At 44.3% G+C, this 17,911-nt stretch overlaps 1 protein-coding gene across 1 annotated transcript in view; it reads left to right on the top strand.

Annotated features, from left to right (window-relative positions):
- NCOR1 (nuclear receptor corepressor 1) overlaps nt 1-17,911 on the top strand; it is a 4,682,182-nt gene that overhangs the window by 4,000,453 nt on the left and 663,818 nt on the right. The window contains exon 33 of the mRNA XM_044054890.1: nt 5-229. Within this exon, the coding sequence (XP_043910825.1) occupies nt 5-229 (225 nt within the window). The remainder of the gene's footprint in view (nt 1-4; nt 230-17,911) is intronic.

Below are 17,911 nucleotides of genomic sequence, written 5' to 3'. Positions count from 1 at the left end.
GCAGCTGCTGCAGCTTTCCTGTTTCAGAGACAACTTTCTCCAACTCCAGGATACCCAAGCCAGTATCAGCTGTATGCAATGGAAAACACTCGTCAAACAATCCTCAATGACTATATTACCTCCCAACAGATGCAGGTCAGCTTGCGTCCAGATATGACAAGGGTTCTTTCCCCGCGGGAACAGGCGCAAGCACAAACATTAACCCTTCCATATCCACAAGGGACCAGAGGTAAAATGTGTGTCAATCTTTTCTTTATATTTATGTGTTTCCTTTTGTTTTGCATGAATAGCTTCATGATTCTTGGTTAGTGCAGTGGGACTTGGGTACTAGGTTTGAAGACATGACAGCATAGTTGTGTATTTTGCTAGAAATTAAAATGTAAAAGTACAAAAGGCATTCTGCAGTTTCATGCACTAAATCCGACAACGACAGCATAGTTGTGTATTTTGCTAGAAATTAAAATGTAAAAGTACAAAAGGCATTCTGCAGTTTCATGCACTAAATCCGACAACGATGTGAGATTTGATGAAGAGTGCACAACTGAACTAATGGAACTTAAGCTGAGGCAAATCCAAATAATTTGGATTGTGAATACTGTGCATAGAATAAATCATATGTCTGTGCCAGTGGTGCAGCCCCTAAAAGACTATATTTGGTATGTTTGGATTTATTGGCCAGTGTTAACATGTCTTCCAAAATAATTACAGACTTAATGAATTGGGATAGCTAGATGGATTCCTAATGCAGTGCATTTGAAATGAAAATCTTAGTATTCTGATATCTTTTTTCTTTCCAATTCATGAAGACTCAATGACTTTGACCATTCAAGCTCAAGGGACTTCCATGGCCATTTTTATTTCAACATTTTTGTTAATGACACGAGTTCTCTACTTTTTGGCATGTCTGATAGTGTGTATGTTAAAAACAGTCAAACAACCTTTTCTCATAACTTGGATAAAGGGTAGAGAGAGAATACCCTTTATATCTGCCTTCAACATCAGAGCAGTTAGAACAATTTTGTTTTGCTGCTGCTGGAAAAGGTGATGGTAGATTTGTCCCTTTTTTGCACCCTGGGAGGGATGGCCATTTTTTTTAAGGTCTTTATTTTACACTGCAATTGATATTTCATTGAGAGTCTTCTAACTATGTTGCTTAGTAAACCAAACAGCAGAAATGAAACTTTGTAATAAGTAAATGTGTTTAAAAAAAACTAGGAGGAGGAAGTAAAGCAGCACAATGCTTAGTTTTGCTGCCTCACAGTGCTAGATTCCCCTGTTCTTGGCTAAGGTACATTTTCCTGCATTCTGTATATGTTCTTGTTTTTGAGAGGTGTTCTCTTTTTTTGTACTTTATAAAGACAATGTCGTGGGTTAAGTGTTTGTCCTCCAGTCTACCCTTAGCTATACATTGTGTGTGGATTTGTGTGTGTCCTCTTCAAGACTTTTTTTTTTCTTTGCATCCCCCTTCCTTCCAGGAGTTAGCCCAGTGGCTTTGCTACTTGCACCCAATGAGCCAATTCATTCTGCAGTCGTAGGAGTAGGGCATTCCCACAAAGTGTGAATGCCCTGTGGCCCATTTGTTCCTGCCCAGGAATACCCATGAGTTCATCTGCTAATGGTGAAGGTCGGGTGGTAGAGAGAGATAGCTTGCTGGCTCTGCGGAGCAGTCTTACCCACTCCTTACCCAGCAGAGCAGCCCCCTCCCCTATGATGACTTGAGTTCTGCTATAACTGCCCTTGGAGGGGAATGATACCTCCACCTGTAGAATTCTCCTAGGCTTACAGTGGGATTTGCACACAGCACAGACTCTATAGTCTCAAGCTCCAGGGGTCGACATCTAGTGCTTCTACTAGATGTCACCTATGTGGCAAGCCAAAGCTACCTGCCTCCCACCTGGATGGGCAGACTGGTAGTAGCATCTCACTCCCATTCACTACTACTATTTTTTGCTTCTCTTTTTAACTCCCGCAGCTGGTCATCAGTGGACCCTGGTACCAGTCATCATTCACCAGTCCTGCCTACTTTCCTTGGTTCACTCTGAATACAGGTCAAGGCTGGCAACAATATTAAGACATCCTGGGACTGCATCTTTCTGCTGCTGGGAGTGTTTTCCTATTTTTTTTTCTCCAGTCTTGCAAGTATCTCTGTATTGCCCAGTGGGTGGGGTGTGCAGTGAGTGGACTACTCAGATCCACTCCTCTCTTCCACAAGGAGCTGACATCAGCAAGCCACCCCACCCACCCTCAAGAAGCACTTGGGGTTGTTATCCCAGCCCCTGCCAAGGAAATCCAACCATGTTACATAGTCTGTACATACTCTCCTCCCAGAGCTGGCAGACTGTACCTCCCCTAACAGTGCCTGAAATGCCATAGCAGCCAGTTGAAGTTGGATCACTTGCATTGCAGTCAGGGCTTTAATCCTATGTTGCAGTGCTGTTTTGACCCTTCTTGCTTTTACCTTAGTCTGCTGCCACCAGTCTCATATACCCAGGATGTGAATATCTTCAAAAGGTAGATGCCAGCAGTTATAATTCATTTGTTTTCTCTAATTACCTTTATATAAAGCAAACCACCACAAGCTTTTGAAATTGAATAGTGAAACCCTTTTTTTCTTAAAGAAATTAGCAGTCAGTTTGAACATTAAATATGCAGAAAAATATACTCTAAAGAAAAATATAAAATTTCAAATATTGGGCAGACAGATGGCATTAAAAATCCATTTGGTCCTGCTGCTTCTGTCACTAGCTGAAGATGACTACAGTGTGGTTCCACTGCTGCTAACTGAAGACTGTAAATATGTACCGCTTACTTTTATGATCATTTAGCAGTTGCAGAAGACACTCAGGTGACATTTACAGTTGTGAGCTCACTGACTATGGGCTGCATGCATTCTTGTCTTATCTGCAGTCCACATAAAGGTTTCCTTAGTGCTCCAAGGCGATAAAGTCCACTAAACACTCCAAGCAATGATTAACTGGACTGGAGTGCTGCACTGAATTTTGAGGAAAGGTCAGTTCACTGGGGGGGTGGAGTGGTGGCAAAGGGATGTCTTAGAATGGGACAGCATTGGGAAATATTCTATTAACAATGTCCTTTTACACAAATCCTCCCCTCTGCCTTTGGTCAAGATTTCTGGTTCTTCACGTCCCACTAGGTCTCTTTCTAGTTGACATCCCCCAAAACAGAGTTGTGTACATAATTAGAAAGCTCCGAACCAGTTGTTAGTACAAGTTTTAACAAGAAAGTAACAGTCTAAGCTAAAAATTGCGTCTGAAGCAGTTGTACTTTCCAAAGCAGTACTTAATTTGTACTGAATGGGGTACATTTGCAGGTTTTGTGCAGTTCAGCATTTTACATCTTTGGTAAATTGTTAGAAAAACTACAGATATAATGTATTTTCTGTCTATTCCTGAACATGCGTCTGATCTGGCTTTGGTCACTTCAGAGCTTTAGATCCAGTGCTCAAGCTCATCCCTCTACCCATCATTTATGTGCAGACAGCGCGCTATACAAGATCTCATTTGACGCCATAAACATTTCATATATCTTGGTGCTTAGGAAGGTGATCATTCTTAATAGGATTAAGTACATTTCTTTTGGTCTAACCTTTTTTTAATCTTTGTGTTCCTCCTCTCATATTAGTGCTGCATTTTGTTCCCTGCCCTTCTGATCCCTTAATTCTGTTTTGCTCCTTTCTGGGTCTTAATTTGAAAAAAAAATAAAAAAAAAGTTACACCATAGTTTTGTTTTCTTCTTAGGGTTGCACCTTTTAATTGGTATTGTTTACCTTTTTTCCTCTTTTTTTCGGTCGTCCATAAGGATGGCAGATGAGCCCTCAGGATTCAAAAGATGCATAGCTTGTTCTTACAAGCTACAAAATTCGGACACACATGGTAAATGTGTGTATTGCTTAGTCCTTTGCACCTAGACATCACCTCTGTGAGGTCTTTGGTCAACAAGCGGTTGTGGAGGGATGGAATAAGCTTATTTTAAAAGGTGTCTCCTTCAGCCTACTACAAGAAAAACCTTTCAGGATCGGGTAGATCTGCCTTTTCTTCTTCCCAATCTCCATAATCTTCAAAAAAGGGGTCTAGAAAACCCAAAAAGAAGCAAAAGGATGCAGAAAGAGAAAAAGAGAGAGAGAGATCAAAATCAGCAAAAATGTAAAAAAAAAAAAAAATCTCTGGATCAGACATCTTTGACTCTGGTGACTAATATTTCTAGACACCCTGAGCCAATGCTCTTTTCTGATCCCACACACTGCTTAGATTTTCACTGAATCCCATCTCCCCTAGGCTCCAGTCTCCCATTTTACAGGACAAGACCCCGTTTACCCTTCCAGGCTACCTTCCTCAACTTCTTTTCTGAGGTCAGCTAGGTCTTTTCGGAACCTCACTGAAGCTGATGTGGACAGGATGATGAGATTCCTTCAGATCCAAATCCAGTTGAGGGTCGTCCTTTATTGCTCTTTCTCCAATCTGAACTCTCAGATCAGAGACCCTGGTTCCAACTCTTGCCCAGGGAAAGTCTGCATCACAGCTGAGGCTCCATACTTCCTCAAATATAGTAAGTTCACTGACAAAGTTGGCTCTGACCTTGTGGGACCTGTCAGAGTCTCAGAGCCAAACTGTCTGCGTTTACTCTAACACTGCAGGATTGGATCCAAGGACTTTGAATACTTTCCTCCCTGTAGCAGCATCAGCACCTTGGTATCTCAATTCTGGCAACATCCTTGGATCCCAGCTGAACGTCTTCTAGGGTTGAGCCACCTTCAGAAGTTTTGGCTGTGATAGCGAAGCTGTTCAGATCCATGTCGAGCTCAGTATTTAAACATTTTGAGAGAGTACTCACTTCACCTAGTTAGAGGTTTATCTTTTCAGAACTGGATCCAGTCCTCCCCATAGGATTTCCCAGGGTCCACAGCCTACTCTACTTGTCTCATTGAAACAGACCATTTCCAGGAGAGCTTGACCTCCCAAGAGAGACTCAGTTTGAGTCCTCTTCTGAAGAATCTACATAAGAGGTGCACAGGAAAGAAACATGTATAAGGAGACAATTTGATTCCACTAAGGAGTCCCCTACCACTGATTAATTTTGATGAGGGAGAAGGTTCTCTCAGATCCCCCCTTGAGAATGTTTTGCGCGGGGCGATTCTCAATGTCTGAGAAAGGCGGGTGGTCCTTCTAGGTGCCTTCTCTGGAGGAATCAAGTTTTTCTTGAGGCTTTCAGTTCTGGCCTGGGTACTTCTTGGGTAGTCCCTCAATCCATTGAGATGGTAGACATGATCTCCTTCCATGTGTGGAGGGAACTGGACCCAGCTGAGCCTATTCACAAAACTCCCGACAAGTTTTTGATTGCTCCCAAAGACTGTCCCCATTGGAGCAAGGGTCCTGCAGTAGATTCTATGATACTGGTGGCAGCCACTAAGAAGGAGCTTGTATAAGAAAGTAGTTCTGCTGCCATCCACCAGATAGGGAGTCATATACATTGGTTTTGGGGAATGTGAGTGTGCCTCATCTACTTTTTTGATGAGTGCCAAATTGTTTGTCTCATGATCATTTCTAGAGGGATTTGAAAAAGGAAATTACCAAATCTCCCCAATGATCTAGCCTGTGGATCATAGAAAATCCATTAATTTACAGTTGAGTGCCTTACAGTTGCTGTGAATGCCTCCATGTGCCTTGTTTCTAATGCGTCAGGGGGTGTGTCTAGAGCAGCTGGCAGAGGTATTTCCATAAAAAGATGTGCCTGGATGTGGCGATCTGATTTTGAAGAACATTTCAAGGCATCCTGCTATGATGGTTCAGATCTCTATGGTCCCAAAGACAGAGATAATTTCAAGACGCGAGAAGGATGGTAAATCCATATCTTCCATAGGGATCAAATTCTCTACCCTTCAAAGGACCTTCTCCAGAAAACAAAAGTGAGGAAAGAAGTTTTTATTTAATAAATCTCAGGGCTTTGTATATGACGCTTCTGGAGAAAGAGCTCCCCGGAAGCAGAGGAGGAAACTCTTGTAATGGGCACTGCACAATAGGCAGACGTGGCCTGCAAAACCAAGACTTCAGGGGTCCTTTTTCAGAGAAGCCTTTCCAGCACTTTTGAATGGTTAGCTGACTGCCGCTCTCTGGAGATGGTCACAGGCGCTTATCCAAGCACCCAGCAAACCTGGATGTCCATCAGTCAAGACAAGCAGGTGCAGAGGATCATAACCGAAGGCTATTTCATTCTCTTCCATACACTTCTTTCATGCGTAAAAAGAATCCTTGATCTTCCACCATCACAAATGGATGAAGCTGCTTCAGAAATAAGGAAGCTTCTAAAAACGTCACCCAAGAGGATCCCCTCATTCCACAGAGAATCCTGAATGTACTTAAGATTCTTTTTAATCTCAAAGAAAAATGTGGACCTAAGGCCAATTTTGGACCCAAGCTGCTTGAGTAAGTTTGTGAAGCAAACAAAATCTGGATAGTCACAGACCAGTCCATTCTTCCCTTACTAAGGAAGAATGACTTGATGTGCTTGATAGATCTTCAGGATGTGTACTGCCACATAAAGAGTAGATGCTTTAGTGGAAGTACCTTTGCTTCTGGGTGGGTGCCAGTCATTTCCAGTTCAAAGCTCTTCCCTTTGGTCTCATCACAGCCCCCTACCCAGTTTTTACCAAGTATATGGTAGTAGTGGTGACTCATCCATAACTGCAGGGTTTGTATTCCCATATTTGGACAACTGGCGTGTCGCCATCCCTTCCAGGAATCTACTTGTTCAATCCAGGGACTCCTTCCTCCTACTGTACGCAGACTTGTGGATTATAGTGAATCTTTTAAGTCCAAGCTACAACCAGTCATTGTTCATTGGAGCACTTTGAACACAAAACTTCAAGTAGCAAACCTCCCTTAAACAACAATTTCATCTATCCACCAATAACCCCAAGAAGTCTTATTTTTCCAGAAGCCACCAACGAGACTAACACTTGCCTTCTAGGCTCCATGGCAGCCTCCATCACATTAGTGCCAATAGCCATATTCTGCATGCAAGTTCTTCAGTGTACTGTGGTAATTTAGTGGTTAATAAGGAAACAACCCATATCTTTTCTAGTGAGACTAACATTTTCAGAACTCTCATACAGTGGTGGCTAGAATCTCTGCATATTCAACCAGGGATATCCTTTCATTCCTCCTTTTCCCCTAGCCACAGTGTTCCTGAAGTCTTCCAACTGTTCTGGGGGTGGGCATTATGTGAGAAAGATGGTCCAAGGCATGGGGTCCCAAACAGAGGTAAGTCTTTACATCAGTATATTGGAGATGAGAGCAGTTCTCCTAGAATCACAGGCCTTTCAGGACTTGTCTGTCTGGGTGTGATATCCAAGACAGACAGACATGGCATGTATTTAGGACATCAGCAAACAAGGAGGAACCAAATCTTACCCTTTGTGTCAAGAGTCCATGAGAGTGTGGCGGTAGTCAATAGTTTCTCACGACTTACTAATAGGAACATCTATCCTGTGGGAAGTCCAGTATGCTTGCTGACAGAATGAGCATGTCTGTTCTGCTTCCTCACTAGTGATCATTCAGTCCATTGTTAACCGAGTTCCAACTTTACTTCTCCCCACAACACCAAATGCAGCAAGTTCTTTGTTCTAATTCCCCAAGATGGGGAGTCACCCAGGTACACTTTAATGCACTCCTGGCCCCCAGGACTCCTTTGATGTCCTTCAAGGATGCATCTGCAGTCATAACAAATGGGTTGTCCTGTCGTCAGGCAGCCCTTCGGTCGGCCGGATTCCAAAGTCTGGGTCCGGCTTCGGCTGATGTCGCACTTCACCCGACGTCATCTCTGCTGGTCTTCGGGTATAAAGGCATCAGCCGACGCCATTTTCCTCAGTCTTTCTTGCCGCGCGGCGCCAGAAGCAGAAGCTGTTCGCAAGTGCCGGTCGGTCAGATCCAGAGATTACTACTACCGAATACTACTTCGAAGACTTCTAAAAAGCTAAGTACCCCGTTGGGGACTCTTTCTTGCCTCAGCCGATGTCAGAAAAAGTCAATAACTGTTTAACTTGTGGGAAACAAATACCTCATAAAGATTTCCACTCTTACTGCCTGCCTTGCTTAGGCCCAGACCACGACGTAGCAGCCTGTTCGGCCTGTGCTTCCTTCAACCGACGAACGCTTAGGCGTCGGTCGGAGTTTGCTGAACAGTTTTCGGCTCAGATTTTGCGTACATTATGCCGCCGGATCCTCCGACTACCCAAATTGTTAAAAACGCAAAGAAAAGACAGACACTCGCGGTCCGCGGTTTCGGCGAAACCACGGTTAAGCAAGCAGCGAGTGTCTCGGTTTCGCCGAAACCGAGAAAACGGTCAATCTTCAGCGAATCCATGACTACTACTGAGGCTCCGCTACCTTAATTTAATCGGCCTCAGAAGTTTTTCCTACTACTGTGGTTCCTAGTGATTTATCAGACACCATTCCTTTGGATGTCTCTACCCCAGCACGTGGTGCTGCTAGGCCTCCTGCAGCCATGTCTATTAAGGCCTTTGCCAGGGCTAAAGCAGCCAAAACTGTTAAATCAGTGCCTGTTAAGCCCCTCACACAGTCCCACTTGTAGTTCACAAATGCTTACTCTGGCAGAGGATTTAATATCCTTAATTAGGGATCCCAATCTCACCCAGTCAGGGCCGCTCAGCCCCCAGAAAAGAGACCTAGAGCAGAGCCCCGAGCCAGTGTCCTCTGATGATTCTTCGGATGACTCAGACATTACAGACCAGCCAGAGGCTCCTTTTTCTACTTATGAAGATTCCGATGCTGAAGAATCCATTCCATCTGCCTCTCCACCAGAGGAATTTTCCTTTGGGGAAACCTTACATGCCATGAGAGAACAATTCCAATGGCAGGGACAAGATTTCTCAGATTCAAGAAAAGGCTTAGGACATTTCTGCACTTACCACAACATAGGCCCTTAGCTATACCTCCAGTACTGCCTGTTGTGGATGATGCATTTAATGATGTTTGCACTGCTCCTGATACTTTACCTCCAGCCCTGCCAAACCAGATAGATTTTACAGGGTGCCAGACACTCATCACCACCTATACAAGGCCCCACTTGCAGATCCTGAGACTATATCCCAGGGGCCTAAGGCAGTAGCCTCGACCTCAGCAAAAACCCTATTCCTTCTGAAAGGGAATCCAGGTCCTTAGAGAGATGGGGAAAAAGTTTACACCTCTGCTACTCTCTCAGCTAGAGCTTTAAACTGTCAGTTTCATATGATCCAATACCAAGAGTTTATGCTTGATCAGTTAACTAAGAAGCTGTCCACTGATGACTCCTTAGATAAGAAATATGTTTTAGAAATGGTGAATAACATTCAGCAGGTTAGTAACCATTCTTTAAAATGTGGCTATGATGCACTGGAGGCTTCATTTAGATCAGCCATGACTGGCACAGTGATAAGAAGGCATGCATGGTTGAAAGAACAGGTCTTGCGGATCATGTTAAAGCAAAGCTGTTAGATGCTCCTATGGATAAGGCCAGTCTATTTGGTACACCTGCTCAGCAAGTAATGAAGAAAATGGAAGAGAAGGCAAAATCTGTACAAACAGTTAAGGATTTCTTACAGGTTCAGCCCCAAGGTTTAGCAGGAACTGGCCTGCCAAAAATTGGTCCTTTCCAGACTCCTCAAAATCTCAAAGAGGCAGGAATAGACGCTCTAGAGGCAGAAATCAATCCAGAGGAGGTGCCTACAGAGGACTGACAGTGGCAAGGCAATAACCGAGGCACAGACACAACCACTGCCACTGCAACAGGACAATCACAGTGACTTGGCTCTGACACCGCCTACCAGGGAGCAAATAACAGCACCTTTAGGCGGAAGGTTAGCCTTATTTTCGAAAAATTGGCACTATATCACAAAAGACAAGTGGATTTTGCAAACCATAGACCAAGGCTACAGGTTCCACTTCCACACCTTACCAGTAAAAAGAGGAATGCCAAACCTACCTCCAAATCAAAAAACAGAAGCTCTAAAGCAGATAGCGCAATTAACAAAGATAAGAGCTGTGGAAAGAGTACCAATAACAGAACAGGGCAAAGGATTCTACTCCAGACTCTTCCTAGATAGCGCAATTAACAAAGATAAGAGCTGTGGAAAGAGTACCAATAACAGAACAGGGCAAAGGATTCTACTCCAGACTCTTCCTAGTACCAAGAAAAGAGAAAAGTTGGAGACCTATTCTCGACCTGTCCGTCCTAAACACATACATCATTGTCCCAAAATTCAAAATGCTGACCCTACAGCAACTTCTTCCCATGCTGGGCAAGGAGTGTTGGCTGGTAACTCTAGATCTCAAGGAGGCATACCTGCACGTCCCCATATGACCAAATTGCAGAAGATACCTCAGATTTCTTGCAGGATCAGAGCATTATCAATTCTCAGCATTGCCCTTTGGCTTATCTACTGCGCCCAGAGTATTCACAAAATGCCTGGCATCAGTAATCGCCACTGCAGGCTACAGGGAATCCAAATTTATCCATACCTGGACGACTGCCTGTTACAAGCGGACAACAAAAGCAAGCTGACAACAGATTTACAAAGAGTCATTTGCTTACTACAAGCCCTGGGATACACAGTCAATTTACAAAAGTCAAGACTGATACCATCCCAAACAAGAACATTCTTGGGTGCGGAATTGGACACAGCAAAACAAATGGCATTCCTAACTGCAGAAAAACAAAACAACTCCCTCTTTACTTCTTGGCATTAACAAAGCAGAACAAACTAACAGCAAGAAAAGTACTGCAGGCCTTGGGCTTCATGGCATCATGCATAATCTTGGTCCCACATGCCAGACTGCATATGAGAAAGCTACAGTGGTACCTAAAGAATTTATGGTCTCAACACAGGCACAGCTTAGAAACCGAAATCCCACTAATCCCATGCCTGAAACAGGAGTTCCTATGGTGGGCTCAAGCATGCCAGTCAAACCCAGGCTTGCCCTTCCACAACTTTCAAGCAAGCCAAACCATCACAACGGACGCCTCAGACCTAGGCTGGGGCACATGTTGGACAAATACATACAAGGATTGTGGACTCCAGACCAGCTGCACCTGCACATAAACCAAAAAGAAATGCTGGCAGTAAAACTAGCAATCCAGAAATTCAGACCATTCCTCAAAGAAGGCCATTTAATGATAAGGACAGACAACACCACAGTCATGTGGTACATCAACAAACAGGGAGGCTCTCATTCATACCCCCTATGCAGAATGACTCTGGACCTTTGGAATATGGCTCTGAGCTACAACATCCAGTTACAGGCAATATTTGTGCCGGGAAAAGAAAACACCCTAGCAGACATGTTAAGCAGAACCACCTCAGATGCTCACGAATGGATGCTACACCCGGACATCTTCAAGGCCATCACAAAGAAATGGGGAATGCCACAAATAGACCTATTCGCATCCCCACTCAATCACCAGCTGAAAAATTCTGCACACGGACATACCACCCACTTGCATGGAAGGTGGACTCTCTATCCTTCAGTTGGAAAGGCCTGACAGCATATGCATTTCCACCTCTTCCTTTGATGCACAAGGTACTACTGAAAATCAAAGAGGAACGCCCAAGGATAATCCTGATAGCTCAATTGGCCAAGACAACACTGGTATCCATTGCTGAGGAGCATGTCTCGGGAGAATGTGGTCAATACCCCTGATGCCTTTGATGTTAACTCAGAACAACTACAACATCATGCACCCAAACCTAAAAACCTTGCAACTGACTGCCTGGAACATCACATAGCAGCAACTAACCCAGACCTATCCCAAAGGGTTAAAGACATTATCCTTGAAGCCCGCAGACCTTCAACAAGAAGGAACTATGCAGGAAAATGGAAAAGATTTGTCATTTGGAGTACTGAAAGAGGAAAAGATGTGTCGAACATAGATATTGCTAACATCCTGGAGTACTTGGCAGAGCTTCTACATACAGGCCTGTCCTATTCCTCCATCAAGATACATGCATCAGCTATTTCAGCAGAATACAGCTTGATCCACCTGTCTTTTCGCATCCTCTACTCAGGCAGTTCCTCAGAGGGATCAAGAATGTAAAACCTCCTAGGAAACCACCATTACCAGCATGGGACTTGAACTTTGTGCTAGAAAAATTGACACTCCCTCCATTTGAACCAGCAGCAACAGCAGATCTTCAACACCTATCATGGAAAACTGCTTTCCTACTGGCAATTACTTCAGCAAGGAGGGTTTGAACTACAGGCCTTAATGGCAGTACAACCCTTCCTAATCTTCCATCAAGATAGGGTGTCCATGAGAACTAATCCTACATTTATGCCTAAGGTGGTATCCAGAGTGTCTTTAAACCAGGCAATCCACCTACCTACCTTCTTTCCCAATCCACAGAACAGGGGGGAAAGACTGCTGCATGCCTTGGATGTACATAGACAGTTACGCTACTACCTGGACAGAACCAAAGGTCACAGAAAAACTGACCAGCTTTTAGTAGCCTATGCAACAGGAAGGGAAGGAAAAGCAATTTCCAAACAGACGATCTCCAAATGGATAGGAAATTGCATAAGATTCTGTTACTCCTACCATGGAAAACCAATTCCACAGAACATAAGACCTCATTCTACAAGGGCTACAGCCACTACCACAGCTTCCTTACGAGGAGTGGCAACCAAGGACATTATTGCGGCGGCTACTTGGACCTCCGTGCATACATTTGCCAAGCATTATAATTTACCTCTATACTCTAGATCCCGAGCAGGGTTTGCCACTGCTGTACTGCAAGGGATCCTAATTACACCATAATTCTTCTTCCTCCTCCCCTAGTTTGGCTATGGTATTCTACCCATTTGTTATGACTGCAGATGCATCCTTGAAGGACATAGTACAGTTTTGTACCTACCATAAATGTAGATGTCCGAACAGGATAGCATCTGCAGTCAGGATTACCCACCCTCCTTCCCCTCTGTGGTACTCCTAGGGTATTTACCCTCCTAATAGCTAGCTGGTGGGGAGTCTCTTATGGTGTATTTGTTTGTATATATGTACATACATTGTTATTTTTTGTGTTTGCCTTCTAGTGTTTTGGAAACATTGGCATTTATCCAAAATTTAGCTTACCAAGAGGGCAACTGGCATCTGGGGCAAGAAACACTGAGGAAAATGCCGATGCCTTTATACCCGAAGACCAGCAGAGATGACGTGGGGTGAAGTGCGACATCAGCCGAAGCCGGACCCAGACTTTGGAATCCGGCCGACCGAAGGGCTGCCTGACGACAGGACAACCCATTTGTTATGACTGCAGATGCTATCCTGTTCGGACATCTACATTTATAGTAGGTACAAAACTGTACTTTTTTCTTCTTTTGTCCCTAGTTCCACAGTTTCTTCAAAAAGCATCTGCAGTGAAGGTCACAGTCATCCTCATAGCCCCCTTATTCCCCTCTACATGTCTGTTTCCATTCCTTTGGCCTCATTTAGTCCACCCTCCCTGGGTGCTTGGCTCAGACCCAGATCTTCTGTCTCAACTGTTGGGGTTGCCTCACCCCAAACATTTCAGTCCCTCAAACTGACTGCATGGTTTCTCAAATTCTAGTGATCGTTCGACAGTCCAGGTTTTCTTCTATAGTTGTCCTTATTTTGTCTTCCCAAAAACCCATAACTAGGAAGGTTTATAAGAGCAAATGGAAACAACTTTTCTAGTTGGGCATTTGGAAAAATTATTGATCCTTTGTTAGCCCCTGTTCTAGAAATTTTGGACTTTTTCACACAGCTTTTTCAATGTGGAGCCAGCTGTTCCACTATCTGAGTACATTCAGCAGAAATATTCTCTTTAAATATCTGTGAAAATCATATGCCTATCGCATCTCTCAGGTTATCGAAGGCTTTCCTCCAAGGTACCTTTTTACTCCATCCTCCACTTAGAAATCCAGTTTCTCCTTGGGATATTACTATTGTGCTACAGGCTTTGACTGAGCCCCTATTTGAACCAGCTGCAAGGGTTGATTTGACGGTTTTATTATTGAAGACTTTATTGCTGGTGGCTATCATTTCTACCAGGAATATTTCTGAGCTATACAGTCTATCCGCAAAATCTCCCTAGTTTATTTTTTACAAGGACAGTGCGTCTCTGAAAACCAACCACTCCTTTCTTCCTAAGGTGACTTCTGAATCATCCATTAAAGTGCCCGTAAATCTTCCTGTGGTGGTCCCAACTTTTTTAAACAAGGGTGAATATGCTTTGCATTTGCTAGATGTTCATTATTAGTTAAGTTTTTATTCACATTGGACAAAACCTTTCAGGAAATAATGATCAGTTATTTCTGTCTTTCTCTACTGCTAAATTGGGAAAGACAATGTCCAAAGTTACCCTCTCATGCTGGTTGTTACAGTGCATTTCTTTTGTTTATCAAGAAAGACAGAATTGCTACTTTCTTCGACCCATAGGCTCATTTCACCAGATGATGTTCATGTTTCACTGTTGCATTCATCACATTTGGGTTATCCCTGCCAGGGTAGCCCTCGGCTGGCCCAAATACCAGAGGCTTAGTATTTCTACGTCGGCTGCTGTCGCTTCAGGACTGACATCAGGTTGTCAGTGGTATAAAGTAAGGCAGCCATCGCCACTACATCAGTTTTTCTTGCCACGGAGCTTGAAGCAGAAGCAGTTCGCACGCATGCAGGTCGGCCGCTACCTGCGTTTTGTCTTCTGAATTGAAGCTGAAGTCTTCTAAAGCTAAGTGCCCCATTGGGGATCCTTTTTTCTTGCACTAACCGATGTCAGAAAAAGTGAATTAATTGTCTGTCCTGTAGAAAACAAATACCACACAGACACTTTCATTCTTACTGTGATACTTGCTTAGGCCCAGACCACGACGTCCCCTGCTGTCGCTTTTGTGCTTAGTTCAGCACCAGAGCTATACGTCGGGCCCTTGTTGTAGCTAGATATTTTTGCTTACAGTCTTCGAATTCCAATATTGCTTCAGTAAGCCATTCGACAGCAGATCTTCTGAAAAAGCATAAGGATAAAGACAGAGACAGACTGCACAGGTCCAAGCCTACCGACAATTCCGTTAAGCTAATAGTTCTCCGGTCCTCATTGAGGTGCTTCGTAGCCCCTGATGCCCGCTTCTGTGAACTTGCAGGCTGCTACCGAGACCCTTTCGGAGGCCGGTATGCCACAAAACTCTTCTTCGACTAAGGATCCTGTGGTTGTCTCTCCCTTGGATGGGTCTGGACCCGCTGAGCAGGCACCGACGTCTGAGGAGCTACTTCGCACTACCGATTCTAGACACAAACTGATGACTTTCACATCTACAGCTCTTTCGAAAATGACTGAGTTTCTAAGGCCCCGGGTATGAACGACACCCAAGAAACAGACGACCCATTTTCAGGCACCTGCTTCCTTGCCTCAGTCTCAAATGCTTAAAATGGCGGAAGGCCTTATGCTCATCAGGGGAAGCCAAGCTACCCCCTCCAAAAGAAAGAGATCTGTTCCCAGTAGATGTTCTTCATGTTTCACTGTTGCAGTCATCACATTTGGGTTATCTGCTTGCAGTAGCCATCAGTCGGCCTGATTATCAAAGTCTTGGGTCCTGCTTCGGGTGGTGTCTCATCTTCCATGACGTCAGGTCGTCAGGGGTATAAAGCATGCAGCCGATGCCATTACATCAGTCTTTCTTGCTGTGCGGTGCCCGAAGCAGAAGTAGTTCACAAGTGCCGGTCGGCCGACTCCTGAAATTTTCATTTTCGAGTTTCAGAACCGAAGTCTTCAACTAAGCTAAGTACCCTGTTGGGGAACCTTTTTCTTGCTCTAAACCGATGTCAGTAAAAGTTAACAATTGTATTTCTTGTGGAAAGCAAATACCTCAAAGATTTTCATTTGTACTGCATTCCTTGCTTAGGCCCAGATCCCGACATACCTCACTATCAGTTTTGTGCCTTATTCAAACCTCGAAGTATTCGTTGTTGGTTTATTTACGCTTCTAAATATTTTGGTACTTGGTTCAGTTATCCAGAAATGGCTTCGGTAAGCCACCCGACTACCGACATTCCGAAAAAATGCAAAGATAAAGACAGAGACAGACCGCATAGGTCCAAAGCTGCCGAAGCTTCTCCTAAGCTAGTCGCCAGTTCGCCAGTACTCAGTGAGTTGCTTTCGCAGCCCCTGATAATCGCTACTTCAGATTCGGAGGCCTCTACTGAGATCCATTCAGAGTCCAGTATGCCGCAAGAATCTTCTTTGACTGTGGAACCTGCGGATGTCTCTACCTTGGATGGGTCCAGAGCTGCTGTGCAGGCACCGACATCTGAGGGTGTATTCAGGCCTACTGACTTGCATATTAAACCGATGCTATCTTTTTCTTCAAGGCCTAAGACTTGATCCATGCCTAGAAAACCGACGCCCAGACCGCATGGTCAAGCCCTATGCCTAAAAAAAAGCAACTGATAAGAATGGCTGAAGATCTTATTACTCTAATCAGGGGAAGCCACCCTTCCCCTCTAAGAGACCTAGGACTGATTTTCCTTCTGATCAGGACTCTGCAATTTCTGTTTCCTCTGATGACCAGGATATACTCTTAACTACCTATGAGGATTCTGATGCAGAGGACTCCATTCCCTCCGCTTCCCCTCCAGAGGATTTCTCTTTTGGTGAAACCTTGCATACTCTTAGGGAGCATTTTCGGTGGGAGAGCCAGGATTACTCTGACTCAAAAAAGAGGCTTAGGGATTTCTTAATCCTGCCCAAACACAGGCCTTTGGCCATCGCTCCTGTACTGGACATAGATGATGCCGTCTCAGAATCTAGCCTGGCCCCTGACTCTCTATCTCCTGCTCCCAGAATACCTGATGGGTATTACAGGGTTCCTGACTCTCACAAGTTCCTCTATAAAAATCCTACTCTGGATCCTATTTCACAGGGACCCAAGGGTATAAAGGCTACTACTGCCAAAAATACTACCCCCTCTGATAGAGATTCCAGGGCGCTGGATAGATTGGGTAAGAAGGTATACACTTCTGCAACCTTGGCCATTAGGGCCTTAAACTGCCAGTTTCATATGTTGAAGTATCAACAGTATATTATTGGACTGCTTAAACAGAAAATGATGTTGATTCCTGACTGTGCTGAAAATCAGGATTTACAGGATTTAATGCATTCTGCTGACCAAGTTGGAAAACATACTTTGCAATGTGGTTTTGATTGATTAGAGGCATATGCAGGGCTGCTGTCACTGGGTCTGTACTTGGAAGGCATGCTTGGCTTAAGGAGCAATTGCTGGATGCTCCCTTAAACCAAGACCACCTGTTTGGCAACAAAGCAGTAGTAGTACTTAAAAAGATGGAGGAAAAAGCTAAATCTATGCAAACTGTTAGGTTTTCTGCAAGTACAGCCACCCAGATTCAGTAAGCATTGGCCCTCTAAGAATTGGTCCTTTCCTGCCCCTTCCAGGCCTTCTCAGTCCAAACCCAGAACCAGCAGGGCACCCAGGCTTCAGTCCCAAGGTACTCACAGGACTAAGCAGTGGGGAACTCCCACTCCCAAAGCAGGAAGTAGTAAGACACCCCCCCCCCGTGGTAAACTGTCTCAATGACGTAACTTTAAACCTTCCAAGCCCTGCACAACTGACTGTTCCTTTAGGGAGAAAGATTGCCCTGCAGACAAAACACTGGGAATTCATTACTCAAGACAAATGGGTTTTAAATATAGTTTCCAAAGGATACGGATTCCACTTCCACTCTTTACCAACCCCAAACGGTTGGCCAGATCTACCCCCAAATCAGTGGGCAGAGGCTCAAAAGCAAGTTCCCTCTCTCTTAAGCATCAGGGCTATTCAATCTGTCCCAGAAGAAGAATGGGGACAAGGATTCTACTCAGTAATTTTTCTGGTAC

The sequence above is a fragment of the Protopterus annectens genome, chromosome 13.part0 (genome assembly GCF_019279795.1).
Source record: "Protopterus annectens isolate FY-2018-M chromosome 13.part0, PAN1.0, whole genome shotgun sequence".
NCBI classification, from domain to species: domain Eukaryota; kingdom Metazoa; phylum Chordata; order Ceratodontiformes; family Protopteridae; genus Protopterus; species Protopterus annectens.
This window is presented reverse-complemented; position numbering and strand designations above follow the sequence as displayed.